The following is a 16,753-nucleotide window of genomic DNA, read 5'->3' on the forward strand; positions in this document are numbered from 1 at the left end:
GGCAATGGCATCAACCATGTCAGGCCAGCACCGTTCAAGCCGGCCTCCAATGGCCAGGCGGAACGTGCGGTCCAAATCATTAAACAAGGCATGCTCAGGATTCAAGGACCCTCCCTTCAATGCCGCCTATCGAGCCTTCTGCTGGTCTATCGATCTCAACCGCACTCGCTCACGGGTGTCCCGCCCGCTGAGCTACTTATGAAACGAACACTCAAAACTCGGTTGTCCCTCATTCACCCAGTCCTGACCGACATAGTTGAGGGCAAGCGCCAGTCCCAAAACGAGTACCATGACTGAAATTCAAGGGGGAGATGTATTGAAATAAACAACTCTGTATTTGTCCTCAATCTCGCCGTGGGGCCCAAATGGCTTGAGGGTACTGTAATAGACAAAGAGGGGAACAGGGTCATAGAAACATAGAAACATAGAAAATAGGTGCAGGAGTAGGCCATTCGGCCCTTCTAGCCTGCACCGCCATTCAATGAGTTCATGGCTGAACATTCAACTTCAGTACCCCATTCCTGCTTTCTCACCATACCCCTTGATCCCCCTAGCAGTAAGGACTTCATCTAACTCCTTTTTGAATATATTTAGTGAATTGGCCTCAACAACTTTCTGTGGTAGAGAATTCCACAGGTTCACCACTCTCTGGGTGAAGAAGTTCCTCCGCATCTCGGTCCTAAATGGCTTACCCCTTATCCTTAGACTGTGACCCCTGGTTCTGGACTTCCCCAACATTGGGAACATTCTTCCTGCATCTAACCTGTCTAACCCCGTCAGAATTTTATATGTTTCTATGAGGTCCCCTCTCATTCTTCTGAACTCCAGTGAATACAAGCCCAGTTGATCCAGTCTTTCTTGATAGGTCAGTCCCGCCATCCCGGGAATCAGTCTGGTGAACCTTCGCTGCACTCCCTCAATAGCAAGAATGTCCTTCCTCAGGTTAGGAGACCAAAACTGTACACAATACTCCAGGTGTGGCCTCACCAATGCCCTGTACAACTGTAGCAACACCTCCCTGCCCCTGTACTCAAATCCCCTTGCTATGAAGGCCAACATGCCATTTGCTTTCTTAACCGCCTGCTGCACCTGCATGCCAACCTTCAATGACTGATGTACCATGACACCCAGGTCTCTTTGCACCTCCCCTTTTCCTAATCTGTCACCATTCAGATAATAGTCTGTCTCTCTGTTTTTACCACCAAAGTGGATAACCTCACATTTATCCACATTATACTTCATCTGCCATGCATTTGCCCACTCACCTAACCTATCCAAGTCGCTCTGCAGCCTCACAGCATCCTCCTCGCAGCTCACACTGCCACCCAACTTAGTGTCATCCGCAAATTTGGAGATACTACATTTAATCCCCTCATCTAAATCATTAATGTACAGTGTAAACAGCTGGGGCCCCAGCACAGAACCTTGCGGTACCCCACTAGTCACTGCCTGCCATTCTGAAAAGTACCCATTTACTCCTACTCTTTGCTTCCTGTCTGACAACCAGTTCTCAATCCATGTCAGTACACTACCCCCAATCCCATGTGCTCTAACTTTGCACATCAATCTCTTGTGTGGGACCTTGTCGAACGCCTTCTGAAAGTCCAAATATACCACATCAACTGGTTCTCCCTTATCCACTCTACTGGAAACATCCTCAAAAAATTCCAGAAGATTTGTCAAGCATGATTTCCCTTTCACAAATCCATGCTGACTTGGACCTATCATGTCACCTCTTTCCAAATGCACTGCTATGACATCCTTAATAATTGATTCCATCATTTTACCCACTACCGATGTCAGGCTGACCGGTCTATAATTCCCTGTTTTCTCTCTCCCTCCTTTTTTAAAAAGTGGGGTTACATTGGCTACCCTCCACTCCATAGGAACTGATCCAGAGTCAATGGAATGTTGGAAAATGACTGTCAACGCATCCACTATTTCCAAGGCCACCTCCTTAAGTACTCTGGGATGCAGTCCATCAGGCCCTGGGGATTTATCGGCCTTCAATCCCATCAATTTCCCCAACACAATTTCCCGGCTAATAAGGATTTCCCTCAGTTCCTCCTCCTTACTAGACCCCCCGACCCCTTTTATAACCGGAAGGTTGTTCGTGTCCTCCTTCGTGAATACCGAACCAAAGTACTTGTTCAATTGGTCCGCCATTTCTTTGTTCCCCGTTATGACTTCCCCTGATTCTGACTGCAGGGGACCTACGTTTGTCTTTACTAACCTTTTTCTCTTTACATATCTATAGAAACTTTTGCAATCCGTCTTAATGTTCCCTGCAAGCTTCTTCTCATACTCCATTTTCCCTGCCCTAATCAAACCCTTTGTCCTCCTCTGCTGAGTTCTAAATTTCTCCCAGTCCCCAGGTTCGCTGCTATTTCTGGCCAATTTGTATGCCACTTCCTTGGCTTTAATACTATCCCTGATTTCCCTTGATAGCCACGGTTGAGCCACCTTCCCTTTTTTATTTCTATGCCAGACAGGAATGTACAATTGTTGTAGTTCATCCATGCGGTCTCTAAATGTCTGCCATTGCCCATCCACAGTCAACCCCTTAAGTATCATTCGCCAATCCATCTCAGCCAATTCACGCCTCATACCTTCAAAGTTAGCCTTCTTTAAGTTCTGGACCATGGTCTCTGAATTAACTGTTTCATTCTCCATCCTAATGCAGAATTCCACCATATTATGGTCACTCTTCCCCAAGGGGCCTCGCACAACGAGATTGCTAATTAATCCTTTCTCATTACATAACACCCAGTCTAAGATGGCCTCCCCCCTAGTTGGTTCCTCGACATATTGGTCTAAAAAACCATCCCTTATGCACTCCAGAAAATCCTCCTCCACCGTATTGCTTCCAGTTTGGTTAGCCCAATCTATGTGCATATTAAAGTCACCCATTATAACTGCTGCACCTTTATTGCACGCACCCCTAATTTCCTGTTTGATGCCCTCCCCAACATCACTACTACTGTTTGGAGGTCTGTACACAACTCCCACTAACGTTTTTTGCCCTTTGGTGTTCTGCAGCTCTACCCATATAGATTCCACATCATCCAAGCTAATGTCCTTCCTAACTATTGCCTTAATCTCCTCCTTAACCAGCAATGCTACCCCACCTCCTTTTCCTTTTATTCTATCCTTCCTGAATGTTGAATACCCCTGGATGTTGAGTTCCCAACCTTGTTAAACTTAACAATGGGCAGATATGCCGTAAGCATCCGGACCAAGTAAAAAAAGGTTCAGCATGGACACTGAGGAACCTGAGGAAGATCATGAGATGGTGCTCACACCACCGCCAGTGAACGAGCAACAACAACATTCAGCAGCATGCACAGTCCCGGCGGTCAGCCTGGACAGGCCGGAATCACCACAGGTGACAGACACTCACACCAAGGCTCAACAACCCAACTGCGGCGCTCCACGAGGGAGCGTAGATCACCCGAGAGACTTAACCTATGATCCCAATAAGACTTTGGGGGGGAGGTGATGTTATGTATGTAACCTCTATGTAACACCACTGCAATACTGTATATACTTAAGCAATGTACATCTTGACCACAGAGGGTGAACTTGTGGGAGACACTCCTGACCTGGTCATCCAGGTATATAAAGGGAGGTCCCACGCAGGGTCATCACTTCTTGGTCCTGGACCTTGTCCATAGAATGTGCCTCGTGTGGGTTTTGTGCTATTGAGTAAGGACATTACACTATGAAAAGCCTATGTATATTTTTAGCTCTCTGTCAGACATAACATTCCAACATGGTTGCAGCTACAACTGACTGGTTCCCACAGCTCGATCCACCTCTACGCCTCTTCCTTACTGTTGGCTAATATCCAACTTTCGTTAATTCACCCAACAGCTTCCCTATTCGACTATAGCAATCCTCTTTCTCACCCAAGGCTGTTTGGGTTACAGCTTACTCACAAACTTTAATTATAAGCAAAAGGGTTACAGGCCTAATATAATTCAGGTAATCATTGCATACAGTTGATGATTACAGACTTTCACATTTAATTCTTACACAAAATTATAAATCCATTACTGATGATTATAAGATACTCATGATTATAAAATAATAAAACAAGTATTCTAACAAACACCTAATCCATGATAGTCTTACACCATTAAAATAATTTGTTCCAGTTAACACTATTAATGCATGTTTGGTTTCTTCCCAACAGTTTACCACAAAAGTCAGCTTTGCTATGCAAGCTTAAACTTACGTGAATTTAGGCTTGATCTTATGAACAGAATATATGGGATAGTGGACCACAATGAACCCTTGTACCACAAGGGCATGCAAATTGTATGATATATTGGATTATGCACTGGAACCGGTGGACAAGCAGCACACTGATAGGCTGTACTCAGGCTAAGTAACTAATTTGAATTTGATGCAAAATGACTTTCTATAAAATAACAAATGATTTCACAACTCTTCAGTCTAAATTTTCCAATCTAGTTGGAATCCTGCTATGTTAGTGCCAGTGCAGCATGTGTGCATGCCCACCTCTCAGCACATTCGCCCTGACAGATATTTCTGGGTCAGGTTCATTTTAATTTTTGTGGCCAATCCCTGGCAGTATATCCATTTATTCCAATTAATCTGCCTCAGTTGGGGTGGAGGTAAATCGTAACAATCGAAGAAAAAATGTTTCATTTTTTAAAAATATCCCACTTAGTCCAGCACAATCACTCTGCAAACAATTGTAATAGGCAGTGCAACCCATTAAGATTTTTAAAACCCTCCACCGCTTTAGCAGCAGTGCATGCCAGGAAAGCAACTTGATAACATAAGAAATAGGTGTGGGAGTAGGCCATTCGGCCCCTCGAGCCTGCTGCGCCATTTAATAAGATCATCGCTGATGTGATCTTGGGCTCAGCTCCACTTTTCTGCCCGCTCCCCATAACCCTTCACTCCCTTGCTGCCTAACATTTCTAAAGCACCAATGAGAAAGTATAAGGGAGATCTACCATGGTTAGCAGCAAGATTGCCTGGGTGCAGTGAATATTGAAAAATTGGGTACACGCCTGTGAAAGAACCCGCCTCATTTAACTTCTATTTAAATTATTTTTTGATATTCGGGTGTGGAGGTTCAGAATATTTTCTCGAAAATGTCTCCACCATTAACATTTTATTTGAATATGCCTGCCTACATATTGGTTGGGATGGGATCGGGGGGGCGGGGAGGAGGTTGTTTTCAGTATCCAGCATTAGCTTAAAGTTGCATTTCCTTCTCCCACCTCCCAGAAATCACTGGAAAATGAGCAGTTAATTCAAGTAATTCTTTTACCAGACTTTTTCATGAAGCCAATAATGGGCTCTAAGCACATGAAGTGTTTTGGCTCATCGCTATGACAGAGCTAAATGGTTGAATCATGTAAATACTGAACTGTATGCAAAGACTGCAGCATTTATACCTGTTAAGTTTCTGAGTAATCAAATCACATTTCAAAGACTCAGTGGACACCCAGATGAGCTTCTTTAAAACAAAGTCCCTCTTTGTTGGCTCAACCATTAGAGAAAATAGCTGCCTGTGTTAGTAGGAGACCCCCTGATGTGATATCAGTCAAAAACAATTTTGCTTGCATCTGTTAGTTTGCAATCTTTGACACCCTTTTGAGGACATTTCCCAAACCAAAGCATCCATTGTCCCTGCAAAGGATCAATAAATTAGTTAAGAGTTCAAAGGGCTACTGGAATGATGGGACACAGTCCAAGCTACAGACATGATTCCTAAACCTTTGTCCACTTTAAAATCACAGAGCAGAAACCTAGTTAAAATTGAATTAGAATTCAAATTAATAATATATGTGATAGATCTCTGTGTCCATCACACTCCACTTTGAAGATACTTACGAATATTGGAACAGCAATAAACACTTTGACCATACTATGCCATTTTGCTGGCCTTGGCAGCACTTCATCTTTCCTAAGTAATTGAATGTTGTGATCGTTCTCTCCTTTTGTAATTGCGGTTCACTGGAAATTACCAGTAATTTCAGCTGGTTACTAAGCGGAAATTTAAAAAGCCAAAGAGCAAGGAGAAGGCAATAGAGCAGGGTAGCACTGGGGGAAATGATACCTAGAGCGTGTCAGGAAGGGACAATGTATAAACATAAGAGTGCATCAGAAAGTGGGATCAAAGCAGGGAAAAATTGGAGATAAACAAAATTAAAAGCTCTTTATCTGAATGCATTCGTAACAAAATAGATGAGTTGACAGCACAAATAGATATAAATGGTTATGATCTGATCGCCATTACAGAGACCTGGTTGCAGGTGACCAAGTCTGGGAACTAAATATTATGGGGTATTGGACAATTCAGAAGGATAGACAGAAACAAAAAGGAGGTGGAGTAGCTCTGTTAATAAAGGATGAGATTAGGGCAGTAGTGAGAAATGATATTGGCTCAGAAGATCAAGATATAGAATCAGTTTGGGTGGAGATAAGGAATAATAAGGGGAAGAAGTCACTGGTGGGCATAGTCTATAAGCCCCCTAACAGTAGCTACACTGTTGGGCAGAGTATAAATGAAGAAATAATGGAGGCTTGTAAAAGAGGAATGGCAATAATCATGGACGATTTTAATCTTCATATTGATTGGACAAATCAAATTGGCCAGTAGCCTTGAGGAAGAGTTCATAGAGTGTATCCGGGATGGTTTCCTTGAATAGTATGTTGTGGAACCAACCAGGGAGCAGACTATCTTAGATCTGGTACTGTGTAATGAGACAGGATTAATAAATGATCTAGTAAAGGATCCTCTAGGAAAGAGTGATCATAGCATGGTTGAATTTCAAATTCAGTTAGAGGGTGAGAGAGTTGAGTCTCAAATCCGAGTCCTAAGGTTAAAGGAAACTACAAAGGTATGAAGGAAGAGTTGACTAAAGTGGACTGGGAAAATAGATTAAAGTGTAAGACAGTTGATGAGCAGTGGCGAACATTTAAGGAGATATTTCATAACTCTCAACAAAAATATATTCCAATGAAAAGGAAAGATTTTAAGAGAAGGGGTAACCATCTGTGGCTAAGGAAATAAAGGATGGTATCAAATTGAAAACAATGGCAAAAGAAAGTTGCCAAGACTAGTGGGAGGCCAGAGGTTGGGAAACTTTTAAAGACCAGTAAACAACCACTAAAAAAAAATAAAGAGAGGGAAGATAGATTATGGAAAGTAAACTAGCAAGAAATATAGCAGTAAGAGTTTCTACAGGTATATAAAGAGGAAGAGAGTGGCTAAAGTAAATGTTGGTCCCTTAGAGGACGAGACTGGGGAATTAATAATGGAGAACAGGGAAATGGCAGAGACTTTGAACAAACCTTTGTATCCCAATAATGGATAATCAAGGGGCTATTGGGAGGGAAGAACTTAAAACAATCACTGTCACTAAAGAAGAAGTACTCAGTAAAATAATGGGACTAAAAGGGGACAAGTCCCCTGGACCTGATGGCTTGCATCCTAGGGTCTTAAAAGAAGTGGCTGCAGAGATAGTGGATGCATTGGTTGTAATCTACCAAAGTTGCCTAGATTCTGGGGAGGTCCCAGCAGATTAGAAAACTGCAAATATAACACCCCTATTTAAAAAAAGGAGGCAGACAGAAAGATCAGTTAGCCTAACATCTGTCGTTGGGAAAATGCCGGAGTCCATTATTAAGGAAGGAGTAGCAGAACATTTGGAAAAGCATAATTTAGTCAAGCAGAGTCAGCATGGTTTTATGAAAGGGAAATCGTGTTTGACAAATTTGCTGGAGTTCTTTGAGGATGTAACGAGCAGGGTGGACAAGGAGGAACCAGTGGATGTGGTGTATTTGGATTTCCAGAAGGCATTCGATAAGGTGCCACATAAAAGGTTACTGCACAAGATGAAAGTTCACGGGGTTGGGGGTAATATATTAGCATGGATAGAGGATTACCTAACTAACAGAAAACAGAGTCGGGATAAATGGGTCATTTTCCAGTTGACAAACAGTAACTGGTGGGGTGCCACAGGGATCAGTGCTGGGGCCTCAACTATTTACAATCTATATCAATGATTTGGATGATGGGACCGAGTGTAATGTAGCCAAGTTTGCTGATGATGCAAAGATGGGTGGGAAAGCAAGTTGTGAGGAGGACACAAAAAATCCGCAATAGGATATTGACAGGCTAGGTGAGTGGGCAACAATTTGGCAGATGGAGTATAATGTGGGAAAGTGTGAGGTTATCCACTCTGGCAGAAAAATTATAAATTACTGCAGTACAGAGGGACCTGGGGGTCCTTGTGCATGAAACACGAAAAGTTAGTATGTAGGTACAGCAAATAATCAGGAAGGCAAACGGAATGTTGGCCTTTATTGCAAGGGGGATGGAATATAAAAGCAAAGAAGTCCTGCTACAACTGTACAGGATATTGGTGAGGCCATACCTAGAGTACTGCGTACAATTTTGGTCTCCTTATTCAAGGAGGGATATACTTTCATTGGATGCAATTCAGAGAAGGTTCACTCGGTTGATTCCTGAGATTAAGGGGTTGACTTGTGAAGAAAGGTTGAGCAGATTGGGTCTGTACTCGTTGGAGTTCAGAAAAATGAGACGTGATGTTATTGAGACATATAAGATAATGAGGGGACTTGACAAAGTGGATGCAGAGAGGATGTTTCCACTCATAGGGGAATCTAGAACTAAGGGGCATAGCTTTAGAATAAGGAGTCGCCTATTTAAAACTGAGATGAGGAGAAATTTCTTCTCTCAGAGGGTTGTAAATCTATGGAATTCCCTACCCCATAGAGCTGTGGAGGCTGGGCCACTGAATATATTTAAGGCGGAGATAGACAGATTTTTGAGTGATAAGGGAGTGAAGGGTTAAGGGGAGCGGGCAGGGAAGTGGAGCTGAGCCCATGATCAGATCAGCCATGATCTTATTAAATGATGGAGCAGACTCGAGGGGCCAAATAGCCTGCTCCTGCTCCTATTTCTTATGTTCTAAGGGGCTGTGTTCAGTCTTAAAAGCTTCCTGTTAATACTAATGGTCAGCGAAATCAAATGATCAAAATTGAGTCAATATTGTGATGTTGGGACCAACCAACATCTTCCATTTATCAGAAATGGCTTTGCTGGGTTCTGTTGTCCTCATATAATTACCATGAGTCAAAACAGCTGATAGGTATTGTAATGTCTTGCCTGTGGGTGGGTGAAGCATAACAATCTCTCTGAATGTTGCCAATTCATCACACCTAAAACATGGAGGAGAGATTGAATGATATTCAGTGCATTGGAATAGGTAAAGTGGATCCAGTCCCTACTATGCTGACTTCTTGCTCTGAGCTTACCAAGTTGGAAAACAGTGAGTACATACTGTGAAATCCTCCTACAAAAATGAGTGCAGTTAAAGTTTTGCTTGAGTTGTACATAATGCTGCCTGGCTGCTGAATGAAGGGAGTATTTGCAATGGTCTCGGAACAAGCCTGACATTTGAGGCACAATTGTATCAAAACACTGGCTGTTGTAAATATACAGGGGTAATTTTTCATCTTCTCCACAAGACATTGGTGGTAATCTGGAGAAGTGGTTTGCCTGCCTGTTCTAGAATCCGCCCGATTTTCATTACATTGAATGAAAATCGACGAGTTCTATAACAGGCAAGCAATCTGCTCTGTCCACATACAATGAAGAAGAAAATTAACCCACTGTGTTTTAAATATTGCTTCCTAAAATGTTTTGCTTTCTTCCACAGGGTGTGTTACCAGACCAAATGAATACTCCTGTCTATGTATCATTTATGATTGCTCAAGGTGTGACCTCGTTTTCTGGGATATTGTCTTACCCTTTTGATACTGTAAGAAGACGCTTGATGATGCAGGTTTGTACTGGAATTTGAAGCCTATTCTTGGATAAATTGTGGATGCAAGTATTCTCCAGAATGCTAGTTCTGAGTTGTGCAGAATACCAATTGTATCCCCATTTGGTTTGAATTGATGAATACTGGATGGTACCATTCAGCTTCCATCTACAACTAGGAAATAGGCAAGATGTAATTTCATTTGAGACACTCATGCACATTTGGACATCCTTCCTGCACCCTGATGTATCCAATGCAATTTTGAGGCAGGCTTTCATTCATTTTTCTCCCAACGCAGACAGATTACCCAGACAGATTTAGCTTACTTGGCATTTGGCATCCTTAGCCATAACCTGACATGGTCTAATGTAGTTAACATGGATCAAGCTCCAAATTTACTGCAGCTGTTGCTGTGAATGTTCTGGACATGGGTGCCTGACCAGAAGCGTTATTGCACGGTGTATGATACCTCTAGATTTTCATTGGAAACAAGTGCCTTGTACAATAGAGAAAATAGACGTGATTAAAAAAAGGAAAGACTTATATAGCATCTTTCATGACCACGGACGTCCCAAAGCGCTTTAGAGCCAATGAAGTACTTTTTGAAGTGTAGTTACTGTTGTAATGTAGGAAATATAGCAGCCAATATGCACACAGCAATCTCCCACAAACAGCAATATGATCATGACTGGATAACCTGTTTTTGTTATATTGATTGAGGGATAAATATTGGCCAGGACACCAGGGATAACACCCCAGTTCTTCTTAGAAATAGTGCCATGGGATCTTTTACGTTCAGCTGAGAGAACAGACAGGGCCCTCGGTTTAAGATCTCATCTGAAAGTCAGCACCTCTGACAGTGCAGCACTCCCTCGGTACTGTACTGGAGTTTCAGCCTAGATTTTTGTGCTCAAGTCTCTGGAGTGGGACTTGAATCCACAACCTTCTGACTCAGAGGCAATGGTGCTACCAACTGAGCCCCTGGCTGACACACATAATTGAAATCTTTAAGGCGGACTAGCACGCTTTGTAGGCAATATATATACTGCAGCTGAATAGGATTCTGCTTTGGCCTGTGTAGTGTTCACTGCCAAAAGGTCAACTACCTGGAAGTCAGAGAGGTCAACAGAAATGTGGAAAAAAAAAGCTCACTTCCCAGAATTCCAGGGAAACTTCAGTTGGAGGGGTGGGTTTGTCTAATTGTTCCAGTGAATGGCTGTGGAGTAAAAGAGGCAGGATTTTGTCTTTCACTTTAGGGGTCTCCCTCACAAACTCTGGAATAGTATTGTCAGGGCTATCTCAGTCTAGTTTCATAAAACTGCTGGGCAAAAGAACCAAGTAAGACTGGATGAATTAAGGTGATGGAAGATCATCTGACACCTAAAGCCCCATCTTTCTTTAAATGACAGCAGCGTTGGTGGCTTTCACCACTGAGATGGGAGCCATTTCCTAATTGTCTGCTGAGGTTGAACTTTATCCAAAAAATGTGGGAAAACTACCTACATTAATTAATTCACCATTCTGGTGAAAATGGCAATCTACTTGCAATACATAGTTTAAAACGATAGATATATATCATAATAAGTAGACATTTGCCATTCTCCTAATCACCCTTAATAACTTCAGGATATCAGGGGGGGAAAAACCTGGAATTTCTAGGCCCATATTTTTATTCAATATTATTTGACATTTTGTTCTCTTGAAGATATAATATGATCAATATCAAATTTACTGTATGAAGAAGCAGTTCACTATGTTGGGAGGAGCGATGTGAAGAGAGAGGGTGCAAAGACTTGGGTGGATTATCTACTTATCCAGAGGAATTTCCATTCCTGGGCTTTGTTCAGTTTCAGCTCATGCATTATGATGTGAACATAATACTAATGCCACCAAAATCTTTACAAACATCAAAAACAACTTAATGTAATATTAATAACATCAACACATTATTTTAACCTAAAATAAAAAGGCATTTTAATTCTACTCACCCTGTCCTGTCTGTTTATCTTTCCCATTTTTATCTGTCCATTTTAATTTTACCTTTTTTTACCTAATTTAACCTAGCTTATCATGCCTTAAAAACATTTGAAATCATGTATAAAGTTTGGGATATAATATTTGAGTAATATGACATCTGGTAAGTATTATGTATGTAAACATTGTAACTGTGTAAGACTTGCCACCAGAGGGCGCAACTGTTGGAGGCCCAAGGGTCACCTACGCACCTCATGCAAAGCAATATAAAAGGTTGTCTGCCAGGCTGCTTAGGCACTCTGAAGTTGTATAAAAGAGACTAAGGTCACGTCAGTTTTAGCTCACAGTACTCAGTCTTGTGGAGTTTTTCCATACTTAACAGTAAGTGCAGTATGCTTGAGAGGAACAGGTGACCTTGGACTTATCATTCCAAAGCTTTGCAGCGCTGCGGTTTTCCTCGCCTCATGTCTCAGTCTGTTATAGACTAATCAGAGATTGATTGCCACGATTAGTCAACAACTCCATTATCATTGTATCTTGCAACTACCAGGATGGTAGATGATCTAGATGGACCTTGGTCTTTTTCCATATAGCAATTCCTATGTTCCTATAACATGTTCCTATGTATGTTCATAACTTAAAAAGCTTTTATTTACCTTGTTTTTTCTTTGACCACTCTCTATTTTAAATATGAAAGCAAGTTGAGATAAACTTGATGTCATTGTCTGCAAATCAGCTTTGAAAAACTACATTTGAATGATGGTTGCATTATATTAGAAGTAGCAAATTGTCTCTCTTTTTTGCAAAGTTTGAAACTTAAAATGCAAATTTGTGATAAATCAAATCATTAAATTGCTAAAACATGAAGTAACTTGGATTGCAGTTCTTAAACACTGGCAAGAAAGACAGCAGTGGAGTTAAGGGCCACAGTAAGGGCAAAGTAACTCAGAAGTCATTCTGTTTCTAAAGCATATTGATTTTCATTATGGGAATGTTATTCTGATTTTGGAGTTTGCAGGTCGGACTGGAATCCCCCTGCTACTTCATATCCTCCAGCTTCTTTTCCCCGTTTCCTCTCCCCCACAGACCTAAACAGAAAAGATAGTTAAGAAAAAGGGAAGTGAAAGTAAGCAGAAGAGAGAGAGAGAGGAGCAGAAAGGAAAGTGGGATATAAGCGTGAGAGATGGAAAGGGAGAGGTCAAAAAATAAAAGAGAAAGAAAAGTAGCTTAACGAGGGGAATAGTAAAGTTGGTAAAATAAGTGAAAGAAAGAAAGGAAAAACAGAAATGAGAGAGAGAGAAAAGCAGAGAGGAACAGATAAGAGAGAGAAAGAAGATGAAGGAGAAGAAGTAGGCCAGAGCGAAGCAAAAAAGAAAACTGGGAAAAAAAGGAGAGGCGGAAAACAAGACAGAAAAATGCGAGTGTGAACCCAAATCAAAAAAGGTTAGAGAGTGAACCAAAGCAAGGAAATAGGAAAGGTACACAGATAGGAAGTGTAAAGTCCTTACTCTACAGCATGAAAACACACGAGGCACATTCCAGGGACAAGGCCACTCTGTGACCTTAACTCTTTATTACAGCACTCCAGAAGGGTTGACCCTGCGTGGGACCTCCCTTTATATACCTGAGTGATCAGGTAAGGAGTGTCTCCCACAGGTTCACCCCCTGTGGTCAAGATGTGTATCTAAGTTGAGTGTATACAGTAATACAGTGGTGTTACATTGTAGTTACAAACATAACATCACCTTCCCCCCCCCCCCCCCCAAAGTCTTATCGAGATCATAGATTTAGTCTTTCAGGTGGTTTGCGCTCCCTCGTGGAGCGCCGCAGTTGGGGCTCTGGTTGTTGGACACTGACGTGAGTGTCTGTCACCTGTGGTGATTCCGGCATGCCCGGGCTGACCTCAGGGAGTAGCATTGAGGACGTTGACTCCCTGATCCATCGCCGCATTGGAGGCAGAATTGCGCGCGTAAATCAGTTTCGTCTCTTCCTCCCCCGTCTTGAAAGTCTGAACCAACAACGCCGCCGCTTCCAAGGTCAAGTCCTTGGTCTCAATTAACTTGCGAAAAATTCCCGCATGACCGATACCCTCGATAAAGAAGTCCCTTAGCATCTCCCCCCTGCAGGCATGTGTGAACTTACAGAGGCTGGCCAAGCGCCTGAGGTCCGCTACAAAGTCCGGTATGCTCTGTCCTTCACGACGTTGGTGGGTGTAGAATCTGTGTCGAGCCATGTGTATACTGCTCGGTGGCTTGAGGTGCTCCCCAATCAACTTGCTAAGCTCTTCAAAGGTTTTGTCCGACGACTTTTCAGGTGCCAGTAAATCCTTCATGAAAGCATAAGTCTTTGGCTCGCAGCTGGTCAAAAGATGAGCCCGACGCTTGTCGGCCGCTGCATCTCCCAGCCAGTCATTCGTGACAAAGCTCTGCTGAAGCTTCTCAACAAAATCGTCCCAGACTTCCCCAACACAGTACCGTTCATCTGTGCTACTGTGGCCATTCTCATGGGTCGTGAATTCCCGTTTCTCGTCGCCAATGTAAAGTCCTTGCTCTACAGCATGAAAGTACACGAGGCACATTCCAGCGACAAGGCCACTCTGTGATCTTAACTCTTTATTACAGCACTCCAGAAGAAATGATCTTGCGTGGGACCTCCCTTTATATACCTGAGTGATCAGGTAAGGAATGTCTCCCACAAGTTCACCCCCTGTGGTCAAGATATGCATCTGTGTTGAGTGTGTACAGTAATACAGTGGTGTTACATTGTAGTTACAAACATGACACCTTCCATGTTATATCTTATTTGTTGGGCAAAAACTCGGTGCGAACTATGTTCTTGGTGCTTAGTAAGCTTTTTGCTACTGCTGAATCTCCCTCGTGCTTCCCACAACAGCCAGACAAGCACACACTACAGTCACACACACTTTCAGTGCCTCTGAACTCCCTCTCTCGCTGTCTCCTCTTCTGCGCATGTCATGATGACCCTTGACCACCTGAATCGCGGGAATCGAGCATTGCCATGCTGTTGCTAAGGACGGTCACACTTTACGGCAGAAGGTCAAAAAATTTAACGCTACCGCCCATTTCGTATCGCTCGCGGTAACACCCATTTTCAAAAATGGAGACTAGGTGCTTTGAGAATGGGCGTGAAACCGGCTATCTGGAAACCCTTTTTTACCGCCCACGCCAGAAATAACGCCCATTTTTGGGCGATAAGCACAAAAATGGAGGTTCTAGCCCATTATATCTAATCATATGATAACGCGACCCAGGGGTTTTAACATTGACAGCTCTCATTGTGTGCACACATGTATCATCAGGTGCATCTCTCCTATCTTCTGGAAAGAGGACTAATCAATATTCTAATAAGACAAGGAGGGAGCAGCGTGCGGCGGCCCGGAAATCAGCGCGGTTACGGCCTGCAAGACCATCAGCAGGCTGGGGCCATTGGAGGGAGCAGCGTGCGGCGGCCCGGCCTGGAAATCGGTGTGGTCCCTGCCTGCAAGACCATCAGCAGGCTGGGGCCATTGGAGGGAGCAGCGTGCAGCAGCATACCACTGCAGGGAGTAGCGCATGCTGCTGCAGGAGAGCGACAGCTACAAAGCCAGGTCGCTGATTACAGTGCGGGCAGGCACAACAGGAGGGGCGAAGGTGCGGCAAAAGTCCGTAGAGGGAAGTGATCGGGGCCCAGGAGAGGTGAATCTGGGACCCAGATGAGGCGAGGGCCCAGGGGCAGCATGGGCCAGCCCACACTGCGATATGTGTGCGCACTCGGTCTGTGCATCAGAGCTGGTCTCCAGTTAGTCTTGGGCAATTCTTGCCACTGGACCAAGACCTAGCTCTGTCAAGCCCGTGTGGTGGCTGGTGTGCAACGGCCACCACACGTTAAAAAAATCCAAGCACTGGCATCTTCCACCCTTCACGATGTAGTTCAGGATCTAGAATATTAGGTCATTCATTGAAACACCTGTGAACTCATCCCTTTTTGGCGTGGAAGCAAGTCATCCTTGTTTCGAGGGACTGCCTATGATGATGATGATGATGATGAATAAGACAAGACCAACTATAAACCAATAAGCTGGTTTATTTTACGAGTAATATATGAATACAGCACACTTTTCACTGAAATGCAATCTGATCCTTATAACTCCTTGTAACTTCAAAAATAACAAATGACACAAACTTAGCCCCTGACAGGCTTTTACACGTTAGTATTTGCTGAACTGTCTGGCTCCACACATAGCAATCGAAATTACTCTTTATCTATCTCACACTCCAAATTTCTCCAAACTCTACTTCGTGTCTCAGCTAGACAGTAAGCCAAGGACCAAAACACTGGTGAATTGCTTAAATTACATTGTGCCTGTAACAATTTATACTATCAATGCTAATTACATATAACCCACTCCCAGCTCTTAATGCCCAGGAATTGACCATTTCGGCTGCCAAACAAGTCTTTTACTATCCTCCAAGCCATCCTCCCTGACAGTTAACACATCCCCCCCACCCCCAGCTCCAATGAATGAAGTTATTTCAACATACTGTTACTAGAACATGTTACGAACTCGACTGTCTCTGATGTGGCATGCAAGAAACATCAATTCCCAAAAGTCTGTGTGCTCCATGGATTTAGCTTTGTGAGGTGAATTTAATTTCAAAGCAGTATCTTAATATAAATTAATTCAATATCTCTTCTGTGGCAAATAGTCAAAGATTCTCAAACTTGGTAGAAATAAAACTTGTAAAGGGTATCACCCATTTTAATTAAATGCTCACATCTGAAATTATATGCATAATATAGCAATGCAGAGAATCGTGCAAGCAAAGTTAGCTAAGCCAAAACAAGAAGATGATGACCAAAGAACAAAGACAACAGCAACAAACTACAAACGTCCAAGAGGAAGTCAACAGACAAAACTGCAAAGTTAATTTTCCAGAAGGACC

General features: G+C 42.9%; 1 protein-coding gene across 3 annotated transcripts in view; it reads left to right on the plus strand.

Moving 5' to 3' along the window:
- The window catches only part of LOC139248078 (ADP/ATP translocase 4-like), a 169,070-nt gene that overhangs the window by 88,151 nt on the left and 64,166 nt on the right, over positions 1–16,753 (plus strand). For 2 of the 3 annotated variants that reach the window (XM_070871831.1, XM_070871845.1), the window contains one exon: positions 9,732–9,857. The exons of the other annotated variant lie outside the window; for it this stretch is intronic. In XM_070871831.1, coding sequence (XP_070727932.1) covers positions 9,732–9,857 — 126 coding nt within the window. The remainder of the gene's footprint in view (positions 1–9,731; positions 9,858–16,753) is intronic. 3 annotated transcript variants of the gene reach the window in all.

Source organism: Pristiophorus japonicus, chromosome 2, assembly GCF_044704955.1.
Source record: "Pristiophorus japonicus isolate sPriJap1 chromosome 2, sPriJap1.hap1, whole genome shotgun sequence".
Taxonomy (NCBI): domain Eukaryota; kingdom Metazoa; phylum Chordata; class Chondrichthyes; family Pristiophoridae; genus Pristiophorus; species Pristiophorus japonicus.